General features: G+C 41.5%; 1 protein-coding gene across 1 annotated transcript in view; it reads right to left on the bottom strand.

The window, feature by feature from the left end:
* The window catches only part of LOC117270508 (apolipoprotein B-100-like), a 46705-nt gene extending 28778 nt beyond the window's left edge, over positions 1-17927 (bottom strand). Inside the window, 26 exon segments of the mRNA XM_033648149.2 lie at positions 2049-3166; positions 3288-7984; positions 8104-8477; positions 8589-8704; positions 8810-8985; positions 9101-9273; positions 9386-9587; positions 9714-9844; positions 10558-10728; positions 10856-11061; positions 11253-11420; positions 11515-11718; positions 11818-11991; positions 12153-12372; positions 12481-12692; positions 12777-12923; positions 13418-13532; positions 13626-14076; positions 14182-14270; positions 14528-14652; positions 15791-15943; positions 16358-16505; positions 16629-16774; positions 16872-16984; positions 17352-17393; positions 17746-17927. Coding sequence (XP_033504040.2) covers positions 2049-3166; positions 3288-7984; positions 8104-8477; positions 8589-8704; positions 8810-8985; positions 9101-9273; positions 9386-9587; positions 9714-9844; positions 10558-10728; positions 10856-11061; positions 11253-11420; positions 11515-11718; positions 11818-11991; positions 12153-12372; positions 12481-12692; positions 12777-12923; positions 13418-13532; positions 13626-14076; positions 14182-14270; positions 14528-14652; positions 15791-15943; positions 16358-16505; positions 16629-16774; positions 16872-16984; positions 17352-17393; positions 17746-17800 — 9926 coding nt within the window. The 5' untranslated portion in view covers positions 17801-17927.
* Positions 17928-18158: the final 231 nt, after the last annotated feature.

Below are 18158 nucleotides of genomic sequence, written 5' to 3'. Positions count from 1 at the left end.
TGTCTTAATAACTGAATTTTTTACAGTGGTTTCAAATCTGCTTTTCCATGCACAGATGGCTGCTTTCCTACACAACAGTGAATGGCTTACTCAATTTGTGAAGCCACTGGTGAGTTGCTACTTGCCAATTAGCTCAGAGCGGTAGATGACCGTCTTAGGTTCCAGAGGTTGGGGGTTCAAGCCTCAACTGGTGCAGAATTCACATTGTAAACATTTTCTTGTGCTCCAGCTTAGTGCTTAAAATTGCCTGAGCGTGACTGATCACTGTGCAGCATCTTCAAGTCTTTTTTCTGCTAGAAAATCTGCCTTCTCATTGCTTGAAAATAAACCAAACTTTGCACAAAGATCAAGTGTCAATACTTCAGTGTGAAACCATCTGAGGCTTCTCACTTTGCACATAGCTCAACTAGTTAAACATCAGTTTTTCACTTATGAAGCAAATCAATCATTGTTAAAATAAATGACCAACATCTCCATGCTGTCTAGATGCAGTATGTGTATTTTCAGATTTTTGTTTCGATAACTGATGTTTTTACAGTGGTTTGAAATCTGCTTTTCCATGCATGGACAGCTGCTAAACCTGCACGTCTGGCTTAGTCAATTTGTGAAGCTACACATGAATTGTCACTGACTAATTAGCTCAGTGAGATAGAAATTGATTCTTAGTCTCAGAGGTTGTGCTTTCAAGCCTCAGCTGATGCAAAAGGCAGATTGTGTTGCTAAATTCCTAAATGTCTTCCCATTCTTCTGCTTGTTGCTCAGAATTGCCTAAAAATGCCCGGACCCGACCCATCGCTGCGCAACAGCTATAATTTATATCATTATTTTTTATTATTAATCTTTATAGTCAGTGGCAAAAGTAATTAAAAATTCCTACTGATTAATTGCTTAAATTGTTTTTTAAATGGGCATATATTAAATTAAATGTTCATTTTTTTCTGGTTCTTGTTTGAATTAAATTTTCAAATTATTTCTATTGGTTGTTTCATTTTATTTTATTTTTTTTGTAGCTATGTTATAACACTGTGACAGCCAACCTCGGGATGGGGCTGATTGGCACAAATACACATTACTTTAATCCCGAACCACCTAATTTTAGAAAGCATCTGTGTACATTAAAACATATTTATTCACAGCTGAGACCCTAACCTTTCAGTAGTAGCTCAGAACAGCTCAGCTCCAGCAAACTACAACATTAAAACACTACTTTATTCTCCTCTATTATGAGTTCTGTTATGAGTTATTTGCTTTTGATACTTCCCATACATTTTACCTCTGTATGTTTACATGAATAAGATTTGTAATGGAGTATTTATATACTATTGTATTGCCACTTTTGCTTAAGGATGTGAACACATTGCTTCTGATTACACATAGCCAACAGCCATTATGGGGAGTATTAGTTCATGTTTTCCAACTGGTGAATACATTTTACTTTACTTTCTTTTTAATAATGTTCACAATAGCTGTCAGACTGACTCATTTCTTCTCATTGTTTTGTGATAAGAGGGTTTGTGTGTCACAGGAAGCTATTTGCGTCTCTGCTAAATTTAGACCACAGGGTACAAATGACTGTGACAGCAGTGTAGTGATCTTTTTAAAATTTTGTCATACTGTGACATATTGTGCATGTTGTTTTTTAATGACTTGCTACTAAATATATTTGTGAGTTTGAGGGGAGCAGGTTTGACTCAAAGTGAAATGCTTCACGACCATTTAAAATGCTGATTTATGCTTCAGGAGGAAATTTTACCAGCGCACACTTTTACTTTTATAAGTTTGCCAAGAAGTTAGATTTAAATATAAAAAACAATCATATAAGAAATGCACAGAGATGTTCAGTATGCAGTACAAACTGTCTTTATTGAAGGGCACATATTTTTTAAATAGTACAAGACATAAAGAGAGCACAGCAGCTGTGAATCTACTGTGAAATAATAAACAAAATTACTAATTTCAAACACAGCGTAGAGAGACACGCATCATGGTTACACAACAGATACAGTCAAAGCAAACACTGTAGTATATCCTGGTTAGCTATGGTCACTTAGTTGAGTTTGGCAACAAATGGTAAGGGGATGTCAACTTCCATCTGTCTGTCACCTACTCTCACAAATGGTTCAACAGTTTTGCTTGTCTCCTTCAGTGTTCTAATAACGTTATTGTGGAAAGCATTTAAACGTTTCACCATTACATCAATCCAGGACTGGATGTCAGCTTGAAGCTGGTCAAAGGACATGTCTGCGAAAATGTTCTCAAACCTAGCTTTAACAGCTTTTAGATATTCCACAATAATTTTGCGGGCCTCTTCAACCTGCATGGTAACATCAGCCAGGACCTGAGAGTTGATGGCATCATTGTATACATCATTCACAAAGGTGTAGAGCTTCTCTGCGTTCTGAGATTTAATAGTTTGGAGCAACTTCTCACCCTGTTCGGTGGCAAACTGCACGAATGCAGAGAATTTGTTAATGATGTCTTCCAGCTGGATTTCGCCCAGTTTCCTAACAGTGACAATCACTTGGTCCTGAATTTTCCTCAAAGCTACAACTAAGTCATCGAGAATTTCCCTTCCGCTGACGATGTAGTTAGAGCCAGGAAGGGTGAATTCGATGTTTTGGAAATAATCAAGCACTGCTGCAAACATAGAGGCAAAGTACTCTGGAACCTTCTGAACAGCCTCCTCAGATACATCAGCGACAAAAGCACTGAATTTCTGGTAAACCTCAAGTCCAGACAGCCTCTGCTCATACCCAGGGATCTGGAACTTGGTCTCTCTCAGGAATTTAACAACAGCATCAAGAACGATTTCAACTTTCTTTTGGTACTCTCTGAGGATCAAGATGGTCTTATCTGTGACAGTTGTCATAACACTGGAAGGATTCATTGCTGCAAGGTTGTCAACAGCCTGCTTTAACATCACTTTACCCTGCTCTTTAGCCTGCTCAAAGGGACCCTCGAGGCTTCTAGCATGCCTATAGATTGTGTTATATGTATCGACAGCAGGCTCAGACACCATTTTCATCACAGCGGGCACCTGTTTCTTCATTCCCAACATCATCTGATATGGTATCTCCATGTTCCAGGTTGTCTGAAGGTTCAGCTTCTCGGAGTCCATCACAGACATCTTCAGAGCCAAGATTTCGATGTCGCTTGTTGGCTCAGACTATGAGAAAAAAGTAAACATGAAATGAATATTACTAAAATATACAGCAAATACACCATTCACATTTGTATCACAATTTATGGTTATTAGTGAGCAAATAAGTAAGCAAAAGTTCTCTTACCGGGTAGCGACCATAGAGTCTTGCTTTCACTTGTGCTGGGCGCTTGGTCTGCATTTGAAGTGCGAGGAGTCCTGCAGATGGAGTGGACATAGACACAACAAGGCCCTCCTCTGGATTTCCAGTAATCTCCTGATAGATTTCCATTTTCAGGACAGGTAGGTTGACCTTTGCTGAATTGGTGATGGAGGTATCCACATTTTCATAGCTGATCATGGTGGTACTGTCATGGTTTCCCTCAATCATTGGATGTTTAACAGACAGGACAGAGACCACTTTAAATCCATCAGCTGTGTTCACATTGGCGTTGCCCTCAATCTTTCCAGTCAGAACCTCGAATGTAGAGGTTGAGGAAGCATCAAGTTTGATCAGAATGCTGTCCTGGTTGAGGATGCTGGCATCAGTTTTGAGTGTGACCATTGCGGTTTTCATGGAGAACTCATAGGTCAGATCACCCACTTTGGGGATGCTGATGCTCTGAATTTTGGGCAGAGTGATTTTTGGCAGAGTCATCTTGCTGAGGGCAGATGGAACATGCAGAGCAGGCATTGTGATGAGACTCACGTCAGGCAGGGGAATGGTGAAGGAAGACACCTCAACATTCATCACTGGAACTTTGTAGGCAGGGATTGTAATGGTTTTAGGCAGCTCAATGCTATACTTTTCATACTCTGCCTTTGCTTGGTTGTAAGATGTAGCCAGGATGGCAGCAGCCTGATCTTTGCCGATGAGCACTTTCTTGTGCAGAGTCTTGACATTGTTATTAACGAAAGTGATGACTGGATCCACATTAATGTCAATGGTGATCATCTCAGGGTTCTTCATGTACTTCAGCTTGGAGTTCATGTCAAATGTCTGCTCAGTTGTGGTCAGGATGTTGCCCAGGCCAGTTTCTTCCCACAGGGAGAAGTCTTCCACTCTTGGTGTCCTCATACCAACAAATGGCACGGTCATTTCAGGGATGGTGATAGGCCTCCTCAGCACATCTAGATCTGCTTCTCCATTAATCTGGGAAATGATGTTAATTTCTCTGTCACCGTTATCCATGCTGAAGAAATGGGAGTACTTGTACTGGTTGAATCTGGCCAGACCTGTCCAGCTAGACTGCTGCATTTCAGAGTTCAGGGTCATGGCCATGTCATTCTGGAGATCAATCTTTGCAGACAGCTTCAATGGAAGGGCAGCCTTGACATTTCCCTTGTTCTTGGTGTCAAACATAAGATCACTAGGTGTGACTGAAGCAAGCACAGAGTTTGAGAGAGTTCCCTCAATCCTTCCAGTCAGCTCTGCACTGTGAGAGGCAGTGAGATCAATTTTCATGTCTCCGGCATTAATCTGGAACTTGACTTCTGCAACGCTGCCCTTCATGAAAGGGGTTTCTGTCTCAAAGTTGGCATCAAAAATTACATGGCGGAAAATGCAGATTTCTGCAACCACTTTTTGATTCATTTTGATGTTGTTGCTGCCTGTTGCTCCGGTGAAAGTCACTTTGGCTGTGTGCAGATCCATGACCGCCTCCATGTCACTCTTGTGGGTTACCTCATCTGAGAAGTCCTGAACTGCATATTTTTCATTAGCCACATTGGTAACGGTCAGACGGGCAGTGCCTGTCTCAAGCTGGAGGACATTCTTTTGAGTCATTGAGGCTTCACTGAAGATGTTGAAGAATGGCATGTTGAGGTCGTGTTTGTAGTTAGTCTCCACAGTGGCAGAAACTCCATCTTCCATGGCGAAGAACGCAGTATTGACAAGCTCGGCTACATAGAGCTCAGTGTTGGCTTTTGCAGTAGTTTCAGCAGAAGCTTGAGCTGACAGGCCATAGAGAGTCATTGTTGCCTTGTGGTCGAGTGTGAAACACATCTGGTCAACTTTAACGTTCTCAGAGATGGACAGGCGACTCATCTTGGGTGCAGCAAAGTGAGCACTGGCGTCCACTGTGAAGTCAAGAACTTTCAAAGTAGATGTTGCCCATGAGTTAAGGTTGATTTTGAACTCTGGTGTGACTGATGTAGTTGTGGTGTTCTCGAGGTCAGCATTGGTCCTGAGTGTGTAATGAGGGGAGGTGAGTCTGAACTCTCCATAGAGTTTTCCAAAGCAGGGGATCTTGCTCATTTCTGACACTTTCTCCTTCAATTCCATCGTGAATGTGTCATAATCAAAAGATCTGATTGTCTGCATCATCCTCATGAAATAGTCACTCATGTCATTAATCAGCTGTTTGAAGTTAAAGGAATACAGCTCATTCACAAGCTCCTGAACAGGTGCCATAACTTTTTTGAGCAAAGGCTCGAAGTCAATTGAATTGAGAGTAGCAATTGCAGACTGTACCTTTTCCCTCACCTGATACTGCTTCATGATTTTAACAACCTCATCCATGATGGCCCCAATCATCTTTTCAACCTCGTAGCTGGAGAGGATCTCCTCTACTTTGGCATAAATTTCATTGAAGTTCTGGGTAATGTTATGCTTCATTATAAACGCCATGATGGCATCCTTCATTGCTCTCAGCACATTCATAACTTTGTCAGTTGGGAACTTGGCCGTCAGGTCGATCACAAAGCTTTCCACTGAGTTGGTGTACTTTCTCAGGTCTTGGACAAAGAGTTTGAAGTCAAAGTTGTCAATCACCTCCTTCAGTTCTGACACTTTATTCTGAAACTTGGCACTGATCTCATACTTGGTGTTGATATCGCTCAGCATCACAATGCTCTGGTCCATCAGCCTCATCATTGTGGCCTTAACGTCTTCAATAACTGCAGGCAGATGCTCAATGAATGGGATCTGGATGAAGTGGCTGTCACTGCTCTTGTCATATTTCACAAATCCAGAGACTGCGTAATCTTGTTTGGTCTCACTGAAGAGGGAGGTTGAAACTGCTCCTGACATCTCAATACCCATTCTCTCTGCGTTGTTATAGGCATTCATTTCTTGATCAAAAGTGTCCTCATTTACTGTGGATGCCATCTTCAGTGTCACACTTTGCTCTTGGAGACTCAGCATGCTGTTGAACTTGTTTTCCATATTGGTCTTGATTTCGAGTCTGCCCTCCAGTTGATGGGTGGTTGAGGCTCTGTGCTCAAATGAATGTGTGAACAGTGTGGGTTCTGCCTTCAGGAGGAATTTGCTGTATACTTCGCCGCTCTGTTTACCATACAGATACCCTTCGCCATTTGAGTTGAAGATGGCATCAATGTTCAGAGTGAAGGGTGCAGCAACAGTTTTGACTGTACTGTCCAGCTGAAGAACTGGTGAGTTGAATTTGGCTTCACTGTTGAACTTCATGGTCAGACCAGCAACCTCCATAAGAGAGTAATGTTCCATTTGAGTTCCCAGGAGTTTACCAACAGTATTGCATGTTGCAGAGAGGGCCATGTCAACAAACTTGACTTCATAAGTGTGCTTAAGCTCTTCCCCTAAGCGGCCTGCCATCATTGTTCCAGTCAGCTCCATGTTGTAGGGCTGTGCCTCGAATTTGAAATCATTCACAAAGTCAGTCTCCATGATCTTCAATTCACCTTGCACATTAACCATGGCAGTAAAACGCTCCATGTTAACACTGATGTCATGCTTATAGGTGTTACCCTTGTCAAGGAAGTTATTAGTCTTGGAGCTCAGGGTGAAAGATTTTAGCGTAAGAGACAGTGAGTGTGTATTCTCAGTCCTCATGTTGTTGAGAGATCCAACTACATTGTTGGAGAGGACCAAGCCATCTTCGTTCAGTCTGAAGTTCACTCTGTTCCTGGTGTTGATGTCAAAGAGGTTACCTTTAAGGATGCCGTTGAGGTAAACATCTGTGCTTGCAAGCTTTCCCTCAACATTGAGCTCGGCTTTGTTGTCTTTAATGGCTGCCTTAGTTGTAAGGGACATGGTGGCACCAGAGGTGTCAACTCCACCATGGAAGACATTCTCAAAGGTCATTGGGCTGTACTGAGCAGTTGTTGTGCAGCTGGTGGTCAGACCATTCATGTTCAGGGCCAGTGTTGCCTTGTGAGAGGCAAGGCTTGAGAAGATGTTCAAGGAGGCATCAGCATTGATCTCCAGGCCGGAGGGGCTCATGGACCCAGTGAGCAAAGAGTAGACACGGTTCACTGTGTCATCAGCTTGATTCTCAATCCTGAGGCTGGCCTGCCCGTCAGAAGCAGTGAACTCCATCTGGCTACGGATCATTCGCTCATCAGCCTTGGTCACAGAGTCAGACTGGATGGAAAGCTTGACATCTTTGTAGTTAAGGCTCATTTTGGTAGTGTGCTTGATCGGGTCGGTGTCCATGTTGGTGTTAGACTCAATCAGAAGCTCCTCATTTGCAAACGATGCCTTCATCTTGTTGATGACCTTCAGGATTTCAGAGGTCACCCTCAGTGTGCTCTCCAGTTTAGCCTGTTTCTTGGCTGGCTCAACAGAGAAGGTGTACTGATAAGTGGTGCTGGCAGCCATGGGTCCAATGGTGAGACTTCCGTCTGTGTTGACATCTCCAAACAGCATGTTTGAGTCTAGGGTGATCTGGGTGGTAACAGCCAGAGAGGTGTCCAGACCCATAGGAGAGGCAGCATTGATGTTGTACCTTCCTGTTGACATTACATTGTCTGTGACAGCAATGGTTTCAAGGACACTAAAACCTGTGTTCATGAGCATGTGGCTCAGGGAACCATCCATGGTGAATTTCATGGTTTTCTCTGGCGTGTCGGTAATTGTTGTAGCTCCTTTAAAAACAGACAGAATAATAAAATATCAATTAGTATTAGCTTGAAGCTGTGTATCTAGTATTCCATAATAAATGTATAATTGTTCTCATTAAATACAAGAATAACGTTTAAATTACCCTCAGTTGAGAAGGAGAGAAGTTGGATTGGACTCTCAGCCATGACTCTGAACTTGGCCAGGTAGCTTGGAGACTCTACGGTGTTGTTACCAGCAGACATAGTTGCCTCCCAGTCATAATAGTTGCTGTTGACCTTGGCAGATGCTTCAACCATTCCCATCAGAGGCAGGACGAGATCATATTCAGAGGGGATGGTAAAAGTGGGGATCTGAATCTCCTGTGAGGCGAACTCCATGTCCAGCTGAGGCACAGAGATGCGTGGGGTGCTGACCATTGGCGGTATCCTCAGCTCCTCAGATGATTTGCCTCCAAGAGGAAGAGGGACGGTGATGGTCATACGGTCGTGGTTGAACTTGTATCTGAATGCACTGTCACTGGTGAAAGATTAAAGCAGAACATGTGTTATAAGGTAATTCAAAACAGACATTCAACTGGTGAGTAAATGTGAAAAGTAATAATCATTATTCGATGTGGGGTTTACTTACAAGTTCATGAAAAGGTTCTCAGGCATAGAGGGCATCTCCACACTTGCAATTCTGTTCCTCAGAGTCTCAACGTAGGGAACATCAGCTGAGATCTTGTCCATCCAGATATCACTGGCCTGATGAATAAAACAACATATGCTTTAGTCTGGTAGAAGTATAACTAAGTCAAGGTCTGCTAAAATAGTTCTGATTATATTAAGTAATAATCATATGCTTTTCACCTCAACTGCCTTGTTGAGGACGTGACGCAGTTTCATGTCAGTCTTGACAACCTGCTGCTCCATGACATCCTCCGCAAACTGCTTGAGCCAGACGATGACGGCTTCAGTGTAAGGCACAACAATCTTAGTATCAGCGTTCATGTTGGACATCAGCTGAACCTCAGCCTGGTCTTCACCTGAAATACAAAGCATTTAGCATTAAACTTTTAAATTTGACACAGTGTGTGAGACAAATGCCTGAGATGAGCGATCTTTGAAGTCCATTAGGAGTATTTTCTTAAACAGACATACCATATTTGAATGTAACTGCCTGAACAGAAGAGGTCGCTGGGAGCTTGACATCACTTTTGATCTCTACGGTGAGTCCGTCAGTGTTTCTCATGGTAGCAGTGATGGAAGCATCAGTCTTGAATGATGGGACTACCAGCTGAACCTGCAGCATGCCATCAGTCATGGTCTGAAGCCTGTGATGAATCAAAAAAACACACGGTCAAGTCACTGCTTGTACATAAAGATATGCTGTTGCATCATTTATTGACAGTGTGTTAAAACAGAAGATTTTAGCCGGGTACTCACTTGGCACGGCCAGTCAGAGAGAGCTGGGGAATGTTCTTGTTGGTGAACTCCAGGGTAATGGATTGGCCCTTGGCACTGCTGTCGGTCATGCCAACCTTAACGCCGGCCTCGACATCAAAGTCAGGCACCTGGACTTGGGTGCTGAAGACATTCCTGTTCCTGTTGAACTTCATGGTGACTGTGGCCTCGGTGGGCTGAGCACCTAAAGTTAAACAAAGTATAACTCCATTACTCATGTATGTAACCCTATAAAATGAAAAAGGAGGTCATGGCCTATAGAAACATTTAGGTTGATATGATTTTTTTTCCGCAAATAAGATGTTTATACCTTCAGCTCTCAGGGCAAACTTCAAAGAATCAACTGTGTGGCGTTTCTCCTTTCCTTCAACGAGGAGCTTGTAGGCCATGGTGGCTGTGTACTCAGAGACCTCTTTAGAGGGCTTGATGTCCAAGTCAAACCTAGGGTGAAACGAACAAAGTTTAAGTCTCTCTCAGATAAATCTACTATTATATTGTGCATCTAGAAAACCACAAAGAACAAGAAGTATTTGTGCATCACAAATTTGACAAAGTGAACAGACTTTTACCAAAACAAGGAAGACCGAGCATATAACCTCGATTTTAGCTACACTCCATTGGCTCTCAGTATCTTCAATAGATAGATAGATCAATAGATTTTAAGGGGGTTTTTTTGTTTTAAAAGCTCTTAATGGTTTGGAACCGGCCGACACTGCAGACTCTCTGTTGTTTCATGATCCTTCACGTGCTCTTCTACTGCTGGGTTTTTAAATACACACAATCATAGCGACAACTAGGCTCCAAAATTATGGAAAACCCTACCAAGAGAGCTCTGTGGTCATTTTTAAACGACTTCTAAATATCTATTTATCTAGTTTGGCTTTTAATTAATGATTTTCTTGTTCTTATTATTTTTATTCATTCTCTTTTTAGCTTCACTTCTATATTTTATCATCTACTGTCTTTTCATTGTCTAATTCTGTTGAGCTTTGAGCTACATCTCTTGTATGAAAAGTGCTCTATAAATTAATTAATATTATTATTATCACACTTTTGACCATTTCTACCATTTTCTCATGACTTACAGAATGATAATCATGCAGCGTGTTACAATCAGTGAAATTAAAATCAAGCTTCTTTAAAGAACAACTTACTTAGTCTCTCCGTTCAGGGGGAAGTAAGGAACATCAGTCTTATCACCAGTGTTGGCCCGGAGTGTTTTGGTGCAGTATCTGACTCCAGAGAAGAGAGGGCTGCAGCTGGATTCACCCTCGGTGTGTGGGATCACGGCAGCATTACCAGCACCCACAATCATCACTTTGTTGCTGATTCAAAGAAAAAAACAGTAAAATCAGTTTCCATTGAAATATCAACATCTACTACTAAAGCACTTAATGAGCAAACACCATTTATCAAATATAATCAACGAATGTATTTGATGTTATTTGTTACCTGATGCTCAAGAGCTTTGTGGTGCCCTGTGGGGCGGGGATGGAAAGCTTGACCTCGTTGTTCTCCATGGTGATCTTGGCATTGAGCGTGCTCTCGTGGTACATGTTGGTATGCATCTCGACGGCAGACACGATGAACTCAGGGACATGGACTCCCATCTTGGTCACGAACTCAACTCCAATAGAGGGTGAGAACAGCAGCTCATTCTGTAAACAAAAACAGATCAGATGAAGTTAAATTAGTTGAAGAGTCTATACATACTGAATTATTATTATTGCCAAAGGTTTTCAAAATGGTTTGTGGGACATTTGAGAAAGCGTGTCAAATCAAAAAGCAACAACAAAATAATAAATCAGAGCTTTGGGGGTAGGTCTAAGTCAAAAGATGGAACATTTACCATTGTGGGACCCATGCGAAGGCCTCCCTTTGCTCCAGGAGTGAAGGTGCCAGACAGAGCAAATGTCAGAGGCATACCAGCTGCTGTTGGCAACATGAATCTGTTGTCCATGAAGATGTAATGGGCGAAGATCTCATTGTCAGTGCTGGACATCATCTTAGACACAACCTGATGAAAAGAACAAGCAGTCAGTTTGAGTTTTCTCTCGCTGTGTTGCAGAAAGGCATTTTATTAACTTGATAACAGGAGAATAGAACAGTACCTTGGTAGGGATGATCTTCATGAGAATATCTGCATACATTATTGCGTTGGAAGCCATGCTCTTCACTTCGCTGCTCTTGATGTAGCCAAGCTCAGCTCCCATGATCCTCAGGTAGGCCATGGCCTCTGGGGCATCCTGACTCTGCAGATCCTTCACCAGCTTGTTGAAGTTGCGGACGATTTCTCTCGCAAGATTTTCAGGAACCTGAGGAAAACGTTATATTAATTGTGGCGGTATCAGTGACAATAACAACATAACTCAGACTGAGATTGTTTAACAGAAATGGTAACACATGAGACGTACCTTTCTTTTGTCTGTGTCCAGGGGAGAAACCCATTTCTCCAGTTCTTCTTTCACCTGTGGTGGTATCTTGTCCAAAGTCCAGTACAGAGTCTTGGCCAAAGTGTCAGGGAAGAAACCGTTCTTTCCAAACAAAGCATCAATGGTTGGCTCGAAGCCCTTTCCTTCCATGCCAAGCTGTCGGAAAAATAAAACAAATACGTTAGGAAACAGTCTTGGTTGGAGTGACTGAAAAAATCCAGTAATAAAAATGATAACACACCTATGAATCTAGTTTTATGCTGCTAGTATAAAGCCATAATTTCAAACAGCAGTATGTATGCTACAGTATTACATACCTCCCACAGATCCATGTTGAAACCAAAAGCTTTCAGGGTAGTTTCCAGCATCATTTCCCTCGGCAACTGGCTACTGGGATCAAAGATAATGTTGCCCTGCATGTTGGCCTGCATGCTCTCATGTGCCATGCCCAGCTTGTAGTTGCGGGACTTTGTTGTGTAGTCGCTGTGTGTGGTGACTTCAGTATCCTGCAGGGCGTCCATGATCTTCTGACCGATCCTGAGGTAGTAACAAAAAATAAAACAATCAGATGGGCTCAATCAGCGCAGTTTTTCCGTGACATAAAGTATAATGTGTGCTGTCAGTTGAAAGGTGCTCCGTTCTTACTTCTGGGTCTCTGGATCAGTGGATGAAATGATGTTGTAGACGTGGGAGGTCACAAAGGCCTTGATCTGCGTGTTCTGCTCCTGCTTAATCAGCTTCTTCACCATCTCAATGTCACTGTCCTGGGGGTTCCTCATCAGGACCAGGTAAGCTGCCAGGCGCTTCTGCACAGCACCCTTGGGGTACTGGCTGACCCTCTGGAGGTTGGAACGAACCTGGAGAGACAAACAATGTGTTAGTCATTGTGGAAACTTCACACTACAACACTGGGAATCTGGGATACGGTTCATCGTTTTTACCTCATCTGTTGCAGACATGCGCCTGAAAGCCTGGATGGCAGCCAGCTGTACAGACAGTGTGGTTGCAGGCTGTCTCATGCACTTCACCAGGGTGCTCTTAATGGTGGCGTCAACGGTCTCCATTATATCTCCCATGTTACCAACAACCTGGAGGGAACAGTATAGACAGTTAAGTAAAAAAGAAAAAAAAGAAAAAAGTGCTATACACGGTTGAAACAGAAATTCACAAAATTTAGGCGAATAATAAAATAAAATAAAATAAAATAAAATAAAATAAAATTAAATTAAATTAAATTAAATTAAATTAAAATTAGAAAAAACATGGAACTGAAAAGCTCTATGTTTATAAGCTGTATCCATTTACAGCAAGATTATTAAGGTTAACTAAAACTAAAATAAAAACCTGGAAACCAACTGAAACTAAACTGAAGTAAAAAAAACAACACAAAATAAAATAAAATAAAATAAATTGTTCTGTTCTCCTGTTTTGTTTTTTGTCACAGACATTTTATTTGGCTCTGTATTGCTGTACTTGTTCATGTCTGCAGAAAAGTTAATAAAAAAGATCTGAAAAAAAAAAAAATTAAAAACTAATGAAAAATACAAACTATAGTAACTCTGGTTCACAGCTGGTTACCTACCCTCAAGGTCAGGAAGGTCAGGTCCTTCTCCCCAGCGCAGTCTGCACCCAGGATGGAAGATATGTACTCAAAGACAGCGGTGATCTCGGAGGTGACGCCCTCAGCCCGGTACAGTCTGGAGACAGAGTCAGACATCAGTAATTAATTTACAACAGAAACCACCACTCACTGCTGCAGTTCCTTCAGATGTAAAAAAGATGACACTCACTTCCTGACTGCGTTGCTCAGAGCATACATGATGGGTTTGCTCTGCTTGTACTGAGCCATAGCCAGCATGTCCCTCACCATGAGGCGGGAGGGGTTAGACAGCAGTCCCAGGGCGTACACAGCAGCGTCGACCTCGAGGGCACCCTCGTCAAAGGTCCTGAGAATCTTCAGCATGACACTGGTGCACTCTGGGGTGCCGCACTGAGCGAAAGCTTGCCACATCAGAGACTGGGACATGTCCATCATCTCAACAGCAGCGTCTCCCAAGATGTCAACATTCAGGCCACGCAGCTCAGTCACCAGCTTGTGGAAGAGGCTGGCGCGCTCCTCGCCCTGGGTGGTCTGTGACAGGGTGTTCAGCTGCTGCATGGTGGCGATGGCAGCATCCTTGGTCTGCACGGGGGACTTGTCGTCAGTGACATCCATAGCCAAGCTCATGAAGCGGTTTACATCTGTACAGAATCATATCACAGACAAGTAAGAATATGCAGCACATTTGGACACATTTGAGTATATTCAGATATTTTAGAAGCTATTTCTAAAACAGAAACACTTACTGCTGAAGTCAAAGATTCTGTCGTTGATCTTAGCGGTCTCTCTCAGAGTCACAGTCTGCTTCACCAGAGTAGAAATTCCATACTCATTCCTGTTTGCAAAAGAGATGAGACAAATATTGGTCAGGATAGGGAATCTGTCTGTTTGTAATTCTTTGGAAAGATGGAGCAGTTTGAAGAATACAGTATTCATATGAAACACATCTAGAGCTCACATTGTCAGTGTGTGCTCTTGAGATTTGAGAAGTCTGGCCTCCTGCCCACTCTAGACGTGGGTCAGTTTTGAAGCCTTAAAGACTTCGTCAATTTGATACTCCTCTATTATTTAGTGGATCACTTTGAAACTTACTGGTGGGAGAGGGGCAGGAAGAGGTGTTTCTCTGTGCAGGTTCCACTGGTCATGTGCTTCTTCTGGTTGTCAAACTTGTAGTTGCAAGTCTGGGTGCTGCTGATCATCTTGGACAGATGGTACTGCTGATGATAGAGAGACAACATCAGTGTTTTTCTTTCATTACTAAGAAGAGTGGACTGCTGAAGAACAGCAAGGAAAAAACTCACTTGAAAATGTTTTTATTTTCAGTTTCTATAAATGGTTTATTGAGGACTAACTTTAAATGACTGTACTCAAACTGTACCTGCATCATCTGCCATTTGGATTTTATACACTCATGTTGTTTAACTGTACTGTATATGCTTTTTAACATAAGGCAAAGGGACTGCCGATGAAAACTAGCCTTTCATCTAACTCAGGTGCATATATATTTGTTTGAATGTGGATTAATGTACACTGTCCCTCTCAAATAACACATAAATTAATTAAATTAATGTTGTTGTTTTTTAAAATTTATATCAAAATAGATAAATGAGGCATTATTTAATTGTATACGCACTCATTTCCAAACATTTTCACAACAGAAATCTGAACACTGAATAAAGCTAGGTCCAAAATTCTTGTTTTATTTTGTTAATATATTAAAAGTTAAAAGTTTTTACATAGGGAATTTTGGATGTATCTTTATATCACCCCATAAATCCAAAAATACTGTCAACAGCAATAAAAAAATATATATTTTTGCCATGTTTTAGGAATAAATTGTTGTATAAATCAGGCTATAAATGAAATAGAAACAAACCAATATGTAAAAGCCTTCAGAATATACATGGTAATAAATCAGAGTTTGGTGTGTAAGTGATACTTAAGTGGAAAAAAAGCCTTTAAAGATATGTATTACAAAATTTTATACATTTTAGACCAGAAAATAAAAAGACAAATGAGCAGGGTAAAATTGATATCTCCATGAAACTTCCGCAGGTGATTACTTACATTCAAACGATTATTTTTTTGTATTACAAGTTTTCTGATATTTCATGTTTATATATGCAAATGAGGCATTATCTTATTAGTTATGTGCTTTTTGGCTAGATTTACCGAACAGAAATTTGAACTAAAATAAACACCTTAATATGTATTTTGGTCGTTTTCTTTCCACTTGTCTGAAAGAAGACGTTATGGATGCAAAACAGTCCAAACTCTAAATATTGACCAGTGTATGAAAAGCAATGTTTTCACCTTTAGTTTGGGATGGTGACAGTACACTGCTTAATCTCTTACCATGCCAGTGAGGAGGGCCAGGGGACTGGTGACCTGCCTGAAGGGAAAGAATTCATCACACTGGGAGAGATCCCTGCTGACAGTCACTTCTGTGGCGATGTCCTCTCTGGTGTTCTCAGTGAAGTGGGTGGGGCACACTCCGTGCACGGTGGCCTGAAAATGATGAGAGACATCATCGATACTGAGGAAGTTGGAGACAGCTCAAAAAACAAAGTGATAAACGTGCTCTCTGTCCTTTAGCAATCTTCCTGAATCTGTTTATCAATTGATCTGAAAGATTAGCCCCAATTATGAGAGCAGGTGATGCCATTAACAAGATAAACTTATCTAGGACTCTGACCCGCGGCTGAAGATCATCAATGTGAGGACATGATGTTACAGGAGTGTTTATCACCTGTGACTGGGGCAGCTTATCTACACATTGTGCAACTTGTTTATCTTTGCATGAGAGCAGAATCAAACTCTGCTCGGAGCCCGGGGTGACTCTGGCCTGAATTGATTAGTCCCTGCGGTAAATACTGACAAAACAAAAACAAGGCAGTAAAGCAGTGAGGAGCAGTGACCCACCATTTTCTTGTTCTTGTCCTCCTCCATTACTGGAACGATGAGAGCAGAGATGATTCCCCTCTTGATGTTCAAGATGTTGATGGGCTCATCATCCTCAGGGTAGAGTGTGACACGAGTCTGTTCTTTGACTGTGATCTTCAAGAGGTTCCTGTTGACGTTGACAGATCATTTAGCCCATCTTTGTCTTTTTTATCCTCAATATTATATCCTCCACTTTTCTGATCATACAGGTCCCTCAGGTTTAAGCAACACGTCTGGAAACATAACTTACTTGGCCATGGCAGCTTTGAAAGCCTGAGCTCCCTCAGCAGGACGGTACACTGGGTTCCCTTCCTCATCCACACTAAAGATCTCGCTCAGAGAACACTCTGTTGTGCGGACGATGAAGCTACACGTCTGGGGCACTTCAACTTCAACCTGTGTGGCACATAAAATATTTTTTAGCACCACTGTTCTCTGTTAAAGGTCTTGAAACTGGTGTGCTTGCAATAATGATCGGAGGTGTGAGACATACTTTGCAAGAGACTTTGGGGCCGCTTTTGTCGTCGGTCGCTCCATTCACGCCGTTAAAAGTCTCAGCTTCGTAGTCGTACACGTATCGTCGGAAGTTCTTGAATCTTTTGGCCACTGAAATATATTTGAAACATCAGTAAGAGCTCTGTAGTGGCAATGTTTTATACACTGTACATTTTTTTTACACTTGAGTCATAGATATATTATACAATTTTAAACACTTAAAATAGACAGTTTAATACTAGGGAAATATATTTTTGTATGTATTTATGGGAAACAGCTAACGTCCTGGGATGCAAGACAAATGTCTGAATATTTTTTTAAAATAAAGTAAAATTAAATCAAATCAAATGCTTGTTAAATGTCAGGATTAAAACATGGATTTTTTTTTTTGGTTGTGTATTTATCACGTTAATCACAGTTTCTTAATGTCATGAAGAGTAACGTATAAAACAATTTGGAGACAACAAAAGCAACTCACACAAGCAAACAGATGGTTCCTCTGCATTTCCCACATCTTGCTCTGCAGAAGATGAAAAACAAAACGTTTGTCTGACATTTTAAAAAGCCACATGCTGCTCTAAAAGTCAACTGAGAACACTTAAAGACTCAAATCAGTATTTACACGTATAATTAAATCTGCTATATTTTGCTTGTCAGTCACTTAAAAAGGGTCATCACAAGTAGGACAGCTAGTACAAAAAATGGATGCTTGAGCACGAAACACGCTATTAAATTAACACATGAAAACAGCAGCATCTTCAAGGAAAACCAGCTTTTCTTTTTACAAAGCCAAGCAATAAACACCCACAAAGTTAAAATATCAAACTGTACACTTAAACTCTGTTAGCACCAAAACAAAAACCAGTACTTACGGGCTAGTGTGTATGTGCCCAGCAGCAGCAAAAGGCAGAGCTTCATACCCCCCATGGTGGGCTTAGTAAAGCTCCTGTAAGCCTTTAAGGTAAGAAGAGTCCTCCTCTTTCTGTGAAGACTAATTTCTAGGCTTTGCTCCCTTAGCTTTTATAGTTCCTCAAGTCTTACTGTATGCGATTACCAGGACTTGCAAATGTGTTGCCCTGGTTCCAAAGTCTGAGCAGTCCTTGTGGCAGGCCAAAGGTTAAAACACGAACTAACACTTGTCTGTCAGCACTGGGTGGGGGCGCTCTGTGTGACTGAGTTGCAATAACTCTTTGTACTTTGTTTTATGGTTTGGGGGTTGCTTTAGGCTCATCCTGAAGTCTTTTTTTAATGGAGAAATGAATATATTAATATTAATCTAGCATCT

The sequence above is a fragment of the Epinephelus lanceolatus genome, chromosome 13, assembly GCF_041903045.1.
Source record: "Epinephelus lanceolatus isolate andai-2023 chromosome 13, ASM4190304v1, whole genome shotgun sequence".
Classification (NCBI taxonomy): Eukaryota; Metazoa; Chordata; class Actinopteri; order Perciformes; family Serranidae; genus Epinephelus; species Epinephelus lanceolatus.
The sequence above is the reverse complement of the archived record's forward strand: the minus strand, read 5'-3'. Positions and strand labels throughout refer to the sequence as shown.